Raw genomic sequence first — 18,517 nt, 5'->3', positions numbered from 1 at the left:
CTTTGGATAAAAGTGTAGAGCCAATTTGCACAATGCAGACCAATTAGCTATTATGTATAATTCATCGGTAGTTTTCCAAAATTTATCATGTTTTGTGATTTTCGAGTCTTATTGTCGTTCTTTTTCTCCTTTTCGGACTTAGATTAGTATTTCTTTTAATTTATTAGTTGTAAAAAAGATTGTAATAATTTAAGTTTACTGTTTTCTTTTTGCTTTATTTTGATTAGTGGCAAATAATTGATATTTGATTAATTGAATACCTAAACATAGGCTTTAAATTGAGTTTTGCATGTAAATTATAATCTATTAGATTAAATATTGGTAATTTAGGCTTAAATTAAAATTCATTTAGATTTAGGTGGGATTTGCTATGTTTAATCAATAAATTAATCTATTTAGATTACAAAAACTGAATCGAGCCTTGGCATGTAAAAATGTAGCCCAACTAGGATAAATACTTGATAACTGAAGCATAATTGGTAATTGGTTTACACTATATTAGCTTCTTTTTACATAATTGAATAATTAATTTAAGCTAATAATATGAATGAGAATTATGGGCTAGACTTAGGTGAACCTCACATACTGTGGTGCTCAGTATGCAAAAGATATTCATATTGTATTTTATAAAAAATGAGCCGTTAAATAATAAAATTAAAAATATAAATACTTAAATAAGGAAGTTGGTCTCTGTGACCAATTATCGTGTTTCTAATTAAATTAAAAAATTTTACAGTACCATAATCGCTAAAAACATTTAAATATACGTCTAAAACTATCGTCCACATACAGCAATTGGGAATTACCAAAATGTGCATAGAAACGACATACAAGGTTTTTCCAACTAACGTGATTCCTAAACCCTAAATCATTTTTAAGCGTCCCCCTCTGAATAATCACCTTTTGTAGTCCTTAGTACTCTCTTATGATTCATCAATTCCAATGATTTTCTTTTAAAGGAACTTTATAAGGCTTTACACATTGGAATTTAGGGAGGAGAGTTTCCATTTATGTGATTTAAATATTGTTGAAGGAATACTCTACCCCTAAATATGCGCAAGACTTTTGGCACCTTTTGTGCTCAGCTAACGAAAATGGGAATGAATGTATGGGGATTTTAGAAGAGCTATTTTACACTCAATAATTTTCCATTGAAAGAAAAGAAAATCCCGACTTTACATCAACTAACTGCAAGAATTTTTTTTCCTTTTCCTATCACTTCTTTTTTTTTTTTTTTTTCCTATTGAGAGAAGGTCAGAAATTTGCCTCGTCCTCAGCAAATTTCACCAAAACCTTCAAAATTGAGTACTTAGGGTCGTCTTCAACTGTGTCCTTGGATTCAAAAATGGCCTTCATTATGCGCGTGTACAGCCTTTCAAGCTCTGGAATGCCATAGTTTTCTGTGCGCTCGATAAAAAGCCGCTTGATGTACTCCACATGGCTTGACATTTCAGCATCCAACATAGTAACATCTTGGGAGCCACTCCCTTCAGCATCACTAGAAGCTTCTCCAGAAGTTTCATGCTGATTGCCATTGGCAGATGAGGATTCTGGCTTTTCAAAATTAATGTCATTTGTCCCTGGTTCTTCTGATGGTTTTGCTGCTTGTGCTGGATCTATGTTTCGTGATTTGTCTTCTGCTGTTGAAGCTGATTTTTACAAAGCAAAAGGGTAATTAAGGGATCACATAATTCTTCCAAAAACGAAGTCCAGTACCTCTTTTCTGGAAGTAGCTTAAAGTTATAGGCAGGAAATTGTAAATACCAACAAATGAATGACCATTACCTGCATGTGCAACATCAATGTTTTTCTTCTGCCTTTTCAAAGCCTCATAGCTTTGATCCAGATTAACCTCTGGCTGGACATTGCGGAGTCGAGCACTTGCTCTGGTAACAGCTCCCAACTGCACCACTGGGGTTGAAGGAAAGATAGATCCCCCTAAATCATCTGGCACATGAAGTGGACCCCCTTGAGCAACAATCTTGTCACAGAAGGCAACAAGTGCAGGGTCCATCTGTGACAGCATTCCATGCACCTAAAAAGAATGACAGATTTATGAGACCTGTGAGGCAGGAGATACAAGATGTGATAACAGAAGAACTTACTGCATCCCGAAGTTCATAAGCTCTACTGACAATCCTAGCACCATTGTAATCATCTCCATTATACACCTGAGTTTCAAACACAAAAATAATACATAAATGAAGTTTATGCATGCAAAAACTGGTATTCGATATAACACCCATCATATTTTCATGGGAAAGAGAACTATATAGCGAGTATTGAATAATTCAACACCCAAAGCAGCAGGGAAGTGAGAAAAGAAAAAATTGGCTACTTCACTTAAGTTCAGCACTGTACAGTAGAAGACGGCAGAGCAAAGAGCAGACACAAAGCACAAAGCACCAAAGGGTAGAAAATAGAATTCCAAAACAAAGATCATGTCATTAATAGATCTCAGACTTTTACAGGCTGAAAATTATAGAATTTCCAGCACATCAATTAGAAACTGCTAAACTTAAACATCATGCTTAAACCATACTTAACTTTTCTCACCATACAAGCCTGCCTAACTTTGACCTAAGGGATTTGCTAAATTGTTTGAACAGACACTGCCGCTTCAAATAAAAAATGCCAATATCCATAAAAACTAATGTCAGCTAAAAGGTAGCAATAATTATAATTATGAAATTATCTTTTTAAGCAATAGCAGAGAAACTAGCTTCTGATATCATAGCTTGTATTCTTTTTCTTGCTAATGCTTTCACTGCTCTATACAGTATCCTTTTTCATTAAAACGGTAATGTTGTATATACTAACAAATGTACTAAACCCTTTCAAAAAAAAAATTGTTCTAAACAGACATGTAGGCTATACCAGAGTAGCCTATACCAATCATCAACAAATATCATAAACTGCAGAGACAGTACATGTGATTCGGAAGATAATATAATTATGAATGATGCACATCATGTACTAACATGCAATATGTATTGGACAGAGTATATGCTCACTAAATACTCTTATGCAATTTATTTCTAATTGAGTAATTTTTATTGCTTTAATATGTGTGGCAGTGTCAAACCCCCTTATGAGTTATCAACCACTAATTACTAATAAATCAAGATCAAGGAGTTTTGAAGAAAAAGAATAAGAAAAAGGCAAAAAAAATTTTAGTCGAATGAATTTTAATTACAAGCAAAAGCATTAGTAGAGCATACCTTTGCATTGGTCACAATGAGATCGAAATCCTGCAGGAATCCTGAACATGTAATATACTGACCAGAGTCAACACGCTGCAGCAAAGTAGCCATGTCCATAGGGTTTTGGATTATTGAGCGATAGTTTGGAGCATCCTCATCTGTGACAGGATAATGGAAGGCACTAAACCGCTTATCATACAATATCCTGCAACAAAAGGAAAGAAAAAAAAACAGGAGAAAAAGAATCAACCAAGCTTATATACCATGATTTTCAAGTAAGATCAGCCAGGAGATTCTTTGAAAAGAAAGAAAAGTTAGAGAGGTTGCTTAGTCTCATTTTCATTATTTTTCATATGCCGTATGTCATTATTGAGTAAGGGGGTTTTGTTAGTTTTGCTCGTGTATGCTCTTATAACAAAACTATGTTTATCTTAATAAGTTTGTTTGATCAATTTGGTTGGCAATTTGCCCAAGTTCATCATACTCATCAGAGGTGCTTCTTTCCATTTTCTTAACAAAGTGCAGAGATTGGCCAGCATTGCATATATGTACAGATTATAAATCCACAATAGAATATTAACTTGCTTAGGTGCTCTATCTTTCCCATTTACATTTTAAAATATTCCTTGATATCAAATCCCAGTTTTCTCAATTTTTAGCCAACATTTGTCATCTCCATGATACCATCAGCTATTAGATTTATACGGAAAAAGAATAGGAAAATCCTATATACTTAAACTGATTTCTTCGCCACAGCTGAGACTAGAAATATTCAAAATATTCTTAGCATATGATGAGAGGTAACTTAGGTCCCTAATTCAAGCCACGAGGCAAGATACAATTCATGACAAAAAATAGAGTCCAGAAAATACTGAACTATACAATCTGAGGAAGGACTAAGACAAGCTAAAGATCATCTTACCGGTTGCAAACATCTCTGAGGCACATCCGCATTCGACGAAGGGCATGCTGCTCAGCTTCTACCTTAGCTTTTAACTCTGAGGCCTTTGGGCCACTAGCCACTTTTGGTGCCTTGGGAAGTTCAGGAAGGGATTCTGATTCTTGGGATTTCTTGGTCGCACCCTCCAACAAGACTGATAAAGCAGCTTCAATTAAACGTTCAAAAAACAAAGATCTGTCTTCAGTTGATGGTATGCCCACTTCATAGCTGACAATGGAAAGTCAATCTATGATTATAGTACTGAATTTAAGAAACTTTGTCAAAGCTGATACATAAAACTGACCCAATAAAGGCACTGGAAGAAACTTAGGCCTCGTTTGGGTTGAGGGATTCTAGAATCTACAGATTTAGCTAAAATCTATGGATTTAAAATCCAGGAATTATGAATCTATGGAGTTCAAAAATTCCATCATTTGAACTAAACATAAAAACAATGAATTGATGGTTCAATTTTTCTTCTTTTTGTTTAGGGTTAAGGATAATTTTGGGAATAAATTTATTAGGGAGAGTATTGGAAAAGAAATATCATAACAGTCTCTCATACCTAGAGGTATGAGAGATTTTGGAGGATATGGAAATTTCTTAAAAGCCATGGATTTGGACCTCTTTTTTTTCTTTCTTGGCAAATGTTGGATTTAGGTTAAATCCATGGATTTCATAAAGTTACTCATTTGAAAAATCCCTCAATCCAAAACGAGGTCTTAAAGGTATTCAGCTTGTTTTTAGTCTCTGTTATCTGACGCGTTTCCATGTTACAATCCAATAGAGCATATATAGGCTCAACATTGATTATATTTGGATAAAACAGAAAAAAAAAAAAAAAGACTACAACTAATAAGAATTGTATGTTAAAGAACTGCCTAGCATTTGAATAGAAGGAGAAAATAAAACAAGATTTAATGTAAAAAAAAGAAGTATTCATTCCATATGATATTAATAATTCAATGAGAAAAGAAATTGCCATGAATCAATATTATGCTAAAGAAATTATCAGATGTGCCATAATTTGAAACAAAAAATGGTTTAGGAAAATTAGTAGGACATACATGGATCGTTGAGGAAATACTGCATGCTGCAGCTCTATACTTTCAGTAGGTAGAACTGAAGTAGTTCCCAGAAACAATATTGGCAAGTCAGATGGCAATTCTTCTAATAGAGTCAATAGCACAGCCCTCAGCTGTTCATGTGCCTGAAACATCAATATTAACGAACTCAGAGTACAAACACAAGGGGAAATTTATGGCCTGGGGAGGGGGTGGGCTGGGGAAACTGAGACTGGCTTTTGGAAACACTCGTATTAGTGGGTGGGGTGTGCACGAAATACAGTTCTGGCCAATTCTTTTGAAATGCATAGGGCCTATTTCACATATCAAATATAGCTGTATCAAGATCTAAAATCTCATCCAAGTGATAATGCAGTCTTTTTCTATCTGATGGAGTATATATTGAATCAACATAACCTCTTTAACCCGAACAATATATCATTTCATTAAGAAGTATTATTTTAACAGCCATGCCACTATCCAAAAGAAATTTAGACTTTAGATATAACTGTAACAAGTACAAGAAGTATAGGCCATTATAATGCAGTTCCATAGATTAGGCCAGAAAAGTGAATAAGGCAAAAGTTGTGTTCATTCAGTAATAAACCAAGCAAATATTTTTAAGAATTTTTTTTTCTTAAAAAAAAAGGAGGAATGAGCTTACATTATCCCACCAAAGATTGAAGTGAGGTATATAAAGGATCGAAGGTGTTGTTCTCCTCGCTTCCCCAAATATATGCACCAATGCTTCCTCTGGTGTTTTTGCACTGGGGTCTGAAAGAAGAGATGGAAGTCCAAGAGAATGAACAGGGAATTTCTCCAGTTCATGTAAAATTGCAGGCCCAAGATGATCCTGTTAAACTATATCAGTAAGTATATTTAGTTTGAGGTTCCCATAAACCAGTTACTAAAATCAAGAGGTTCCAAGATAATTACCAGGCCAGAACCTTCACCACCAAGCATCAGAAGCCGTGGTCTATACACAATAGGAATTGCAGATCCATATGAAAGCATAGAAAGCTTGGTAAACTCTGATGCCAATGCAAGGGGGGGGAATATATTGGAAATAAAATCCATGGCCTTCTGCAGATGTCTTTGCAGACATGGTGCAACTACTAAAGACAATGGCCTAGAGTGCACAACAGCACCCCTGTGGGCAGCAGGGGTAATTGTAGACATGGCTTCAATAAAATGATACTTTTCAACCTTGACTGAGTCAACATCAATCAGAAACTTATCATCACTTGTGTACACTTGAGGATATTTTTCACGGAAAGCTCGGATGGCAGCTTCAGTACATAGTGCCTTTAAATCAGCACCACAATATCCAACACAACTAGCTGCAAGTTCTGATTTCAGTTCTTTTGAAGGAGGCTGCTTCCACTTCCGAGTGTGGATGTCTAGTATTTCAGCGCGAGCTTCACACCCAGGCAAAGGAAAATTAAATTCACGATCAAACCGACCAGGCCGACGCAAGGCTCCATCAATGGCATCAACTCTATTGGTTGCTCCAATCAAAACAACTTGTCCGCGTGAATCTAGACCATCCATCAAGGCAAGCAAAGTGGAAACAATAGAATTGTGAATCTGCTCTTGTTTGCTAGACCTCACAGGAGCAAGACCATCTATTTCATCAAAGAAAATTATGGATGGCTGGTTTCTTTGTGCCTCCTCAAAAAGCAATTTCAATTGTCTTTCAGCCTCACCTACCCACTTGCTAAGTACATCAGCACCCTTACGCATGTAAAAACTAACCTTCTGACCAGCTTTTGAAGCCGCACAAGCTAATGCTCTGGCAATCAATGTTTTCCCAGTGCCAGGAGGTCCACATAACAAAACCCCCCTTGGTGGGGTAATGTGATAACTAGCAAAGAAATCTGGATATAATAAGGGAAAGAAAACCATTTCCTTCAAAGCATCGATATATTCTGATAGCCCACCTATGTCATCAAAACTTACACTCTCATCAACTTGTAAAGGTTGGATATCTGCCCCTCCCTTAGAGCTTGGCCCAGCAGTTTGGATCCCAGAAGTCAATGCAGCAATATTATCACCCTGATGACCCCAACCAGATGCCGCAACATTCAGTCCCCATGCTGTTGTTCCATGCATGTCTAGTCCCCCAAAGAGCCAAGGCGGACCAGATCTGCTCCCTCCTCGAGCCCAAGGAATAGCAGGACCTTGGTCTAGCTCATCCACAAGAAGGGAGTCATCAGAATCTTCAGCTCTCGTTATACGATGGCGCTTGTGAACTCGTGATCCACCCTTTCTTACATCCCTATTAACCCTAGTCCCTATTCCTTGATGCAATACCCTTCGTGGAGACCGAGGCCTTTGTTTACCTTCTTCCATAGAAAGCCTACGAACTTCAGCACGATTTCGGAGATCATACCTCCTTCTTCCCTCTTGTTCTTCTTCTTCTTCTTCTTCTTCCTCTTCTTCGCCTTCTTCGTCATCACCATCTTCATCTCCTTCATCCTCACCCTCTCCATCACCCTCATCCTCAGCCTCGCCATCATTCTGACCATCATCTGCATCATTATCATCAATTTCGTTCCCATTTTCAGTCTCATCTTCGATAATTTTGTTGTCAAAAGTATCTTGCTCATCACCAGATTCTAAATTCAACTTTTCTCGTGCTAATGTCTTTGACCTACGTGGCCGTAGTCCTTCACGTCTAGGTGTTGATCTAGTCTCCGCAATCTTTTTACGCTTTGGAGATGATAACTCATCTTGACTAACACTATTGTCAATGCGGTTCCTCAATCTTCGAAACGTTGGTTTCTGAAAACAAAATTACCCAAAGTTTGATGAAACTTGGTAAATGATCCCCACAAATTAATGTGTATGCATGAGTATAGTTCCTCACCATCAAGTCTTCATCTTCTGATCCAGAACTATCTGTATAATCTTCAAGATTTACAGAAATCCTCCTCTTTCGAGTCGAGCGTCGAAGATTGGAAGCACCTGACTGCAACAAAAGTGAAAGTAATGCAGATGTTTAGTAAGAATAAGCAACTAAATGAGAAAATAAAACAGATTTTAGTTTAATTTCTCTTCAGTAGACTACACCAGATAAGAAGACATGTTGGTCCAATAGTAAGTGACCTTCATAGTGATGTCGAAAGTTAATTTGCATCATCATGTTCCATTCATTTTTAAGCTTTACAGATCAGGGATAACTTTTCCAAGGCCTTTTGGCACTTAAACTTAATCCTTTGATACATAATCCAGGTTCTCAAACCCAAAAGATTAATTTAACCAAAAATGAAAATAATCTAATGGAGGCCACATCCTTAAAAAGAGGAATGCTAAAGAAAATTATTAGACACATTACAAAATCATAAATTGGCTAATTTCATACTCCAAGAATGTGAAAAGAAGAAATGAAAAGATTTTGTATAGGTCCATCCTCACAAAATGGGCTCATGCAAATCCGAAACTTAACAAACCATAATTATTGTTCTCAATCAGCTGAAAGGAGCCATTTATTTTCCTCCAACATGAATTCAATATCATCAAATTCTAGAAAAAGAAAGAAGGGAAATGGTTAAAGGATGAAACTTACATTATTGTTTGGACTTCGTGCTGGCCGATTCGATGGACACAGCATCTTGGCAATTCGAGAAGCAGCTGTCCTCGTCTTAGGTTTACTTTTCCTAGGGCGAATGATGGTTGGAGTGTAATACAAATATGTCCGACCATAAACTTTTGGCCTTCTCCTGAGTCTATCACTAGTTCGGACTGGCCTAGATACAGGCCCATCTCCTTGACCAGAACGTTTTGAATGCATATGCACGCTAGATCTAGTGATTTTGCTCTTCCATGCAACTAGAAGTGCCTAACCTCATCAGAGAAACAATGAACGCAGTTTTCAGCTAAGATCCAAAGGAAACAAGCATCTGAAGAACATTCCAAAACGAGGCCCTACATTAAGCCCTAATTAGAGGTACAGAAATGAAACTGGTACATAATATTGATAGCTCAACTGAATATGTAAACTAAATACTTCCACTGGTGCATAAAAAGAAATAACAAAATAATCAATCACCCGGTTACAGAAATCTTGAGAATTTTTATTTTTTTTTAAGGAACACTCAGAACACAGAATGAGCAAATCACTAATTACAAAGAGATCTTTCCAGAGCAGATTAAAATACCAGAAACAATAGCAGCAATCAGAAATGATCAGCTAAAAACCTAAAGAAAGAATTCCAAAACCAAACTAAAGCAAAAGCAGCAAGAGAAACAGAGATGCCTGGAAACAAAAGCACCAATAAATTTCAAAAGAAAGAAAGAAAGAAAGCCTCAGAGATCTTTAAAGGCGAAAAACCAAAAGCACCCCTAACAGAGCCTTAAATTTTAAGCCAATGCATAAGGTGTCAAGTTAACCCACAAAACACACCAAAAACATTAAGGAACCATCAGATAAAAAGAAATGGGAATCAAGCAAAACACACTACTATATTTACAGGAACAGTAACTTTTATATGCCTATGCACATGCCTACATATGTTAGCATAACCATAAACAAGTACACACACAAAAATGCATTTACATATTTAGACTATACATTACAAACCTAATTTTGTTCTTAGCTCATCATTGACTAAACATAATCTCATTCTGTGCATGCATTTCAAAGATTACAACTTAATAACCCTAATAAACTTTAGAAGCTAACCTAACCCCCTCTAATTTCAATAACCTCTCAGTTTTCATTTCAATGTGAACTCAAAAAAGAACAAAAACAGAAAACCTCATAGATTATTAACCGCAAATAATTAATGTAATGCATGCAGTCAATAAAGTAAACAAAAACCATTTTAGAAAAAAAAAATTAACATCTCTAAAATCGAACAATAGCAATGTTACAGTTACAAAATCTTAAAATTGTATCACTGTCTCAACAAATCATACCAATCGCTCATTTTATTCAAATAAACAAACGAAAATAAATAAATAAAATGGATGGTGGAGATTTATCTACCTGATCAGAGATCTCGCTGCACAGAAAGAGCAAGCCAAGCCTTGTTATGAGATTAAATATATAAAATAGAAACAGAGGAATAGAGATACAGAGAGAGAGAGAGAGAGAGAGAGTTCCTAAAACCCCAAGTTTGGTTTTTTCTCTTTTTTTTTCCTATTCATAAATAGAAAAAACCTAATATTAACTAAGGAGGCCGAGTATGTTTACTGAGTCCCACTCAATGAGTTACTCATTGGGTTAGTTTAAAATTTTAGGGACCGAGTTAGGACATGAGCTCTTTTTTCTATGGAGTGGGACCTAATTTTATGGTTGGTCCAGTCAACGTGCGCACGTTTTCTATATATTTCTTTCTACGAATCCTTGGTGGTAACGTGTAAAAAGCCTTTGGAAATTTGCCACGTCGGATAAGGACTTCCAATGTGGTGATTTGAGTTTTTTGGTGTTGAAATTTATAACGTGGCGATGAATGAATGGATATTTGCTGGGCAAGCCCATGGATATTACCACACTTAAATGCACCCTTATTTTATTTAAATTAATACAAAAAGTTAGATTGTCAAACAAGTAGGTGTAAAAGAGGTGTCCTTTAAAAACAGAAATTATCAAATTCCATCCTTATAATTTAATCGCACTTATTATATAAGCATGGTAATAAAATGTAAAATATATAAAAACTAAATCGGTAGTAAAAAAATAAAAAAAAATTAATTTATATAAATTGGATTAAATTAAATATGAATATCTATTAATGAATTCTATCATTAATTTTCAAAATTATTTGTAAAAATCTTTTTTTAATTATAATAATACTTTTATTTTCAAATTAAATGATTTTATAGGAATATCATTTTCATTTGTAAAATATATATATCAATAAATTTATTAAAAAAAGCAGCATTTTTTGAAAAAATTGATATAACCATTTACTAAAAGGTCAAAAAGACAAAAAAAATGAACATTTCTTTCATATTCTTTTTTTTTCTTTGTTCATTTTTTAATTTTAAAAAATTTAAACCTGTATTATCAATGTAATTATATTTTCCTCATTTAGCCTAAAAAAAATTTTAAAACTATATTTATTTATAAATTTATATTTGTTATTATTTTAAATAAATATTATATATTATTAACAATTAAATGTGCTTTCCTTCTATAAAGTATTATTTAAATTTGAAATCTCAAAATTTAAAATTAGTTTTAGTATTAATAAAATAAAATTTATTGGTATTTGCCACTTCTTTTCTGTTTTCTATTTTTTTTTATTCTTACTAGAATTTCAACTATCTTTTAAATTAACAATTCATTTACTTGTAACATAATTTTTGAAAAGCCTATCCCATATAACTAAAGGTAAGCAAAAAGATTAAAAAATCAAACCGGTCATAATCGAACATCAGTAGCTCCGATTAATAAAGTAAAATTATAAAATATTTAATTAATAAAATATATAAAGTTTAAATTTCAATATATTTAAAATTTAATAAGTCTCAATTTGACAACATAAAAACTACTCTTTATATTCTAAATAAGTCCCCTTAAAGCTAACACTCAATAATTAAGAAATATATTAAATCGTCTCAATTATAACAAAAACTAATTTTATACGAGAAATATTAATTTATTAAAATATACAAAATTTCTATAAAATTATTTTTCACTTTATTGAGTTTCATTTTTCCTACTCATTAATACTCTCTCTCACAATGAATAAAGATAAAATTAGAAAATAAGTAATTAATACTTCATTAGTTACTTAAAACAACAAATAATTTAAAGGCTTAATTACAAATTAAATCATGAACTTTATACTTTTTAATAATTTTATCCAATTGTTTTAAAATTTTAAAACAAATACTCCTTCTTTTAATTTATTTTCATAAATACTTTCCAGTGATAATTTTTGAAGTTTTATAATAAAAAATAATAATATAGGAAGTCGATTATACTTACTAAAAAAATAATAATTATGAATCAGCAAAAATAGTTTATCCTAAACTTAAGAATATGACTATTAAAAATTTCATAAATGCTCCATTTTTCACATATTTTACATCTAAATATAATAATTTTTTTACTGACGAACACAAAGCTGAAGATGGATGCGAAGAATATTTGAAACCACTGATGAACCATCACACGGATTCCCATCCAACAGCCCATGATATGGTAATGACGAAATAGAAAGGCAAAAAAAAATGATTCTATGCGCAAAACATAAGTAGTTTCTTTGTTTGTTTTAATTTTAACAGGCACTCGAAGGCATTGAAATAGAATCAATTAGTTTTACACATAATATTATTAATTTTTATGTTAGTAAGTAAAATTGACTTGCCACATCATTTTTCATTATAATATTTCAAAAATTGTTACCAAAAAATATTTTTGAAAATAAATTAAAAATATAGGTATTTATTTTAAAATTTTTAAAATAATGGGATACAATTATTAAAAGTGTAAAATATAATATTTAATTTATTATTAGGCCTAATTTAAAATAAGAAAAAATTTCTTTAAAATGACACTTATTTCATAATGGACAAAGTAATATACTATAATTTATAAAGTATAGGCGGCGGTTTTGGACGTGCACTCAAGTGTTAATAGCGACTATGACAAAACAAGACTTTTCAATCTAATAGGGGACGTAATAACTAGTCATAGAGACTAGCGCAAAGATAAGAGTCGTCGCCTAGATAATTCTACGGGATGCTTTTACCATTTGAGTGGCGTTTCTCGATTACATAAGAATGCTTCGCCATATCCAAAGATGGATCCGAAAGCCAACTTCCTTATTTGTGTATCCTTATTTTTAATTTTATTGTTTAACGGTGTATTCCCCATAAACATAAAAATTATATTTCTACAAGTAACCAATACAATATGTGAGGTTCACCTAGGTCTAGCCCAATCTAATTAAACCTAATCTCCATTTAAATTGTTAACCTAATTAATTATTTAATTATATATTGAGGTCCACATAGTATACCCCAATTACAAGTTATATTTTTTATTACCGGAATTTTAACCTAAATGGACTACCCTTTTTTACATGTCAAGGCTAAATTATGCGTTTTTATTCTAAGTTAGTCCATTAATTAGTTAAAAACATGGCAAAAGCCCAATAAGTCTATATAAATTTTAATTTAAGTCCAATTTACCGTCTTATGAACTAATGGACTACAATTTTCATGTCAATGTCCAACTTTAAAGTCTAATATCGATATGTCCATTTTTTTATTTAGCAGTCAAATACTCAGATATTTACCATACATCTAAAATGAAGCAGAAAATTAAACTAACTATTATAACTTTTCTATAACTAAAAAACACTAAGAAAATAACTAATTTAAGTTATAAAGTACAGATTATCACCAGAAAGGGTCAAAAATTCTAAAATTAGGGCAAAAATTGAAGATAACCGATTGGTAAAGTCACTGAGTTGATCTGTTAGAGGCTCTTGATTAGGTCGATTTTGCATAGTCTCCAGCTCGCCCAAAAGCTGATTCACATGCACAAAAAAATATCAAACATGATTATATATAAAAAATCAAAATGAAAAAAGCATAAAAATTGAATAAAACAAAGCCAAAACATATAAATAATATCAAACGATGATAAACTAATAAGAGACAAAAACATAGCAGATCCTAAAACTAATCATGTAATCCTAAAATCATATCTAATCACATCATTAGATGAATTATCATAAAGGCAAAATGAATCTAACATGTTAACCTTATTATTTAATTCATCATATTTAAAATACAATAAAAATGTTATAGATTCAAAACCTAATGTAGATCATGTTATCATATTTAAAATCCAGCATGCATAAACATTTCAGAAACATGTTAAACTATTACAAAACCTTAGATTTGAAAGCATAAATCACATAGAGCATTAAAAAATAATCAACCCTAATCATGTTTTTAAACTCATAAAAAATTAAAGAAAAAAGAAAAAGATGTTGATGATGCCGAATTTGAAAACCCTCAAGTTATCACTGTATTGTGTTGATCCCTTGATTCTCTAGAGATGATGATAAGGTGGAATCAAAGATTGGATATGAATCTAATGCTTTTTAGATTTTGTTATGGTGTTTGATTTATCAAAAGCGTCTTTAGAAAATCACTGTCATTCTAAAAAAGTTTCCTAAGATGAGTTCTTTCTTACTTACTTTTCTTGATTCCTATTGACTATTAAAAGAAATATTTTGATAATTAATGATAAATAGCTAACCCTAAACCTAGAGCATAGTTTAGAGGAGGAAGAGAGGTTAGAGCCAACAACAAGCTCGATGTAGAAAGTTAGGTAAGACCGAGCTGTCTTGAGGAATTTCATGCTCGAGGTTAGTAAAAAGTCGAGGCAGGAGGAGCCAAGGTCGTGCTAATTACTTTTTTACCTTTCTTAGCCTTGGCCCTCTTTAGTTGCTTGAAATTAATCACTACAAATAAAAGAGAGAAGGACATAAGAGCAAGTCAAGACATAAAAAATAAAGAAATCCCATAAGAAAACAAAGGAAATAGAAGAAAGAATGAGCTCGAACAAAATCTACCGAGAAGGCATACCTAAAGGTCGAGCGCTTAAATCAGCTTGTTGTTAAGAGACATGCAACTTTTTCAAAAATTGGGAGATCAAAAGAGAAACTAGAAGAGGAAACCCCTTTCTTCCTAACACTTATTAGAGTTCTTTAATTAAGAATATTCTACCTCAAAATAAGTTTGATCAAATTTTTAAGGGGGATATGCCACCTCTTCGATAAGTTGATAAACTCAATAGGATAGGCAACTAAGAAAAAGCGATCGCACCAATTATGAACATAAGACATAAGCCCGTCTAAAATTTTATTTCTGGACCGAGCTTGGAAATAGATGCACGAACAATCAGATATAAACTAAAAAAATAGATATGGAGAATGTACGATCTTAAAGTTTTTACATAATTGTTTAAATGCTATTAGTATGTGAATAGAGTTGGGATGAAATTGAGCGATGGCGACATTCATATATTGAATAACCGACTTAATTAGTGGATCTAAGGTGATCTTCGTAAAGAATGATATGTCCAGTTTCTGGTGTATTATTGCCTAAAAAATCATATAGGAACTCTTTTAAGGTGTAAGGATCGTGAATCCTTTATTTGTTATAGACAAAGCCTAAGTAAGTTAAGTTCATTTTTTAGGGATAGAGGTGATTATCATTATCATCTCCTTCTAAGGAGGATTCAAAACTGTTCACCTCTTCATTATGAGAAGTAAATTCTTCCTCATTTACAGACCCTGACAAAATGGTGTTAGGACGAACCTATAGCAGAGGATAAAAGAAACGGAAAACATACCAAAAACAAAAAATAAGTAAAGAAGAAGGTACTTACTGGTAGCAAACAATGAAATATGCTCTAAAGACTCAAAGGGAAAGTAAAATGAAGAACATAAGCTGCAAAAGATGCAACAAGAGAGGACGAGGAAGTTAATGAAAAATCTCAAATTTGGAAAAATGATAAGAAGAAAGGATAAATTTATAAAGCCATTCTTATATTGAAAATGTCCTTCAAATAAACAAAGGAACATTTTGGAGAATGGACGCTACGGTCATTTAATAAAGCAAAATTGAAAAATTACGCTCATTATGGTAGGCACGTTATATGAAACATCAAACGACATATCAATCATTTTGGTTACCAGGAATTTAAAATTTAAAAACTCATTCGAGTATAATTCTCTGTCGCCATCCGAGTAAGCTTCAAGAGTGCCCGTGGATGTAATAAATACAATCCATTTAGACAACTTAGTGGCCAAGTTGGTCTGACTCGGGAAGCTCCCTCTAGAGCAAAGCAAACTATAAATCAGTTTTAAGTCTGCCTTATGCTAGAAAGCTCACTACACACCACATCACTTTTGAAAGCAAAGAAAAGACAAGCTATAAACTATCGTTGCCATTCTTTACTCGTAGGTTGGCTCCTCTATGCATCCCGACTAAGGTCTCACAAACGTGCACTTTCCTTATGCATCTAGTTCCTTTACTAATATGAATAAAAGGGTGGGTTTATTATATACTCTTATGTGCATTCCTACATATTGCCCCATAACTATGCATGATTTTGACACTGCTATTGTGTCATTGGACATATCTACCAAGGGATTCGTGGAATTTTTATGGATTGTGTTAGGGGAAATCTACCAAAGCTAGGTAGATAGATAAGACCCCTTTCCCACTGCTAAAGAAGAGCAATAAATAAAAATAAAATGATTATTTTTTAATCAGCATCCCCCTTTTGGGTATGCAGATACTAAGAGTCCTTTCAATACCAACCGGTAGACATCATCTGGTTAGATCTTGCTAGTATTAACAACGAGAAGAAAATAACCAAATGAAAATAACAACTAATTATGGCTCCTGGCCCAAACAACATCCTATAAAGGGGATTGTAGCAAGAGGAAATGCCTAGGGAAATATTTTTATTCCTAGGCTACAGTAAGTAGATTGAGAGACTGTTCCGCCCCTTGTCCCCGAAGATAGGTAATATATTCTCAAAAAATGTTGCTCCAACCTGACTTAGCTGGCGAGTTATCTTAATTCGCGGTAGAGAACAAGACGACGAGTGAGTGTATGTTTATTTTTACTTCTTTTTTACCAACGACAGAAGTTTAAGGATAATTGCAGGTCAGTGGTTACCTAAGGAAACTCTGATTCGATTCGCTCCCGGCTGGGAGGCATTTATCTCATCCCGATCATAAGAAGAGGTTCACCATGATGGGGGTACTTTCTTCCCTTATAGAAAGAATGAAATGTATAGGGGACCATCTTTTTGTTGAAGCATGCTCTTCAGATTTATGGATTCAAAGGGGGCCTCAAACCTTACTTATAGTTGACTGACAATGAATGACAAAAGCTTATGAAACTAAGTAGGGCCTTTTAAATTGAATCTTAAGTAGTTTATCAGTGGTACAAAGCGGCTTTTCCCCTTTTTAGTAGGGGAGTGAAAAGGTTAGGCTAATAGATAGCAGAGCAAACATCGATTCTTCTATATAGGTATGACGTTCCCTTTTGACTCTCCTAAAGTCGAGCTAAGTGACTTCGTAACCTCTGTGTATGTAATAGAATGAAGGCTACACATCAACAATATTAGCCTAAGCACCTTCACTAACTCGCTCACACTTCTACTAATGTATTGTATAGTGGTTAAAAAGGCTCCTATTAAGCCAGGATTTTAAAGAGAGTGATTGTATAGAGAAGGATTTTCCATAATACAACAATTATTCCATACCAACTTAGCTACCCGACGCTGCTATTAGCATAACAACCAGTATTACCATAACTTATTACTATGACTTCTTTTTATTATAAATTATTCAAAATATAATATTATTTGAAGTGAATCCTAATTATTATTTAACATACAAAATATAAGAATTCATTTGTAAAATAAAATAAATTTTTCAATAAATATTTGGTGTTTGTTATTTTAATACTTAAAATTAGTTACCAAATATATATTTTTTTTAAAAGTTATTGAGTATAAAAAGAAATTTAACATAAATGCCACCAAAAAATTATGAAATTATTTTAGAACTTGATTTTTTATGCCAATTAAGTAAATAGTTGCATTGTGAACTTAATAAATTAATAATTTTCATATTTAATCATTTCTTGATCTATCAAGGTCGATTGTATATTAGTTCAATAGGATTTTGATAACTATAAAACTAAGGAATTTGATTATTTTGTTATCACAATTAGAAGAAATTTATGGACATAGTATGTTTATAATACAATTTAATTTTATATTGACATAGTATGTTTATATAATACGACAACATGAATTGTCAATTCTGCTTCACCATCCCTTAAACGATTAAAACCCACTTATATATGATGCATCATGCCCCTTACTATATAGGTTTGCATGCACCACATGTTATTATTAACTTTACTTGTACATTATATAATCTTACATATATTCACACCCTCGTATCCTATACTATTTGTCTTTACAAATAGAGTTTTTCAAGCTCACTTCCTAATTAATATTTTAAGGCTCACACTATACTTTGAGTTTTAGCTTATACACAACTCTTATAAGAGTTTAAGTTAACACTCAAACCTCACAAGAGCATTCAAGCTCTTACAACAACTAAAACTGCAGAAATTAATTCAAGAATAACAAATATTAAATGCATAATAGTAGATTTTTAGAGGCTGTTTAGCAAAATATGCCATTTAATGTGGTTATACAAGTATCTCTAAAAATGTGACACCTGTAAAGGATATCAGGCATACATTGTATGCAAATGACTGATACATAAAATGTTCACTAACTA

General features: G+C 33.0%; 2 protein-coding genes across 4 annotated transcripts; one reads left to right on the top strand and one right to left on the bottom strand.

Moving 5' to 3' along the window:
• Positions 1 to 1,129: 1,129 nt before the first annotated feature.
• Positions 1,130 to 10,358, bottom strand: LOC8266749 (ATPase family AAA domain-containing protein At1g05910). 3 transcript variants are annotated; one of them, XM_048377829.1, is made up of 11 exons: positions 10,198 to 10,358; positions 8,776 to 9,048; positions 8,077 to 8,178; positions 6,144 to 7,991; positions 5,872 to 6,060; positions 5,211 to 5,353; positions 4,126 to 4,371; positions 3,222 to 3,408; positions 2,106 to 2,171; positions 1,786 to 2,035; positions 1,130 to 1,649 (listed from the first exon to the last, which is right to left on the bottom strand). In XM_048377829.1, exons 2-11 carry the CDS (start codon positions 8,998 to 9,000, stop codon positions 1,255 to 1,257), a joined length of 3,651 nt encoding a protein of 1,216 aa, XP_048233786.1. In that variant the 5' UTR covers positions 9,001 to 9,048; positions 10,198 to 10,358; the 3' UTR covers positions 1,130 to 1,254. The 3 variants fall into 3 exon arrangements, with proteins under 3 accessions (XP_048233786.1, XP_048233785.1, XP_048233787.1); XM_048377828.1 differs by having other exon boundaries at positions 8,776 to 9,134; positions 10,198 to 10,357; XM_048377830.1 differs by having other exon boundaries at positions 8,776 to 9,109; positions 10,198 to 10,354.
• A 5,932-nt stretch (positions 10,359 to 16,290) lies between these two features.
• Positions 16,291 to 16,950, top strand: LOC112536880. Its single transcript, XM_048378395.1, is given in 4 exon segments — positions 16,291 to 16,350; positions 16,461 to 16,814; positions 16,817 to 16,898; positions 16,901 to 16,950. Coding segments are annotated over 4 exon segments (546 nt in total).
• The last annotated feature ends 1,567 nt before the right edge of the window (positions 16,951 to 18,517 follow it).

Source organism: Ricinus communis, chromosome 8, assembly GCF_019578655.1.
Source record: "Ricinus communis isolate WT05 ecotype wild-type chromosome 8, ASM1957865v1, whole genome shotgun sequence".
NCBI lineage: Eukaryota > Viridiplantae > Streptophyta > Magnoliopsida > Malpighiales > Euphorbiaceae > Ricinus > Ricinus communis.
The sequence above is the reverse complement of the archived record's forward strand: the minus strand, read 5'-3'. Positions and strand labels throughout refer to the sequence as shown.

Excerpts from the sequence above, each read along its gene's own strand:
- LOC8266749 (XM_048377829.1), bottom strand. The coding sequence starts at position 9,000 with ATGCATTCAAAACGTTCTGGTCAAGGAGATGGGCCTGTATCTAGGCCA. Across the intron at positions 8,179-8,775 it reads CACGAAGTCCAAACAATAAT|TCAGGTGCTTCCAATCTTCG; the intron begins GTAAGTTTCATC and ends CTTTTGTTGCAG. Across the intron at positions 4,372-5,210 it reads GTATTTCCTCAACGATCCAT|CTATGAAGTGGGCATACCAT; the intron begins GTATGTCCTACT and ends TTCCATTGTCAG.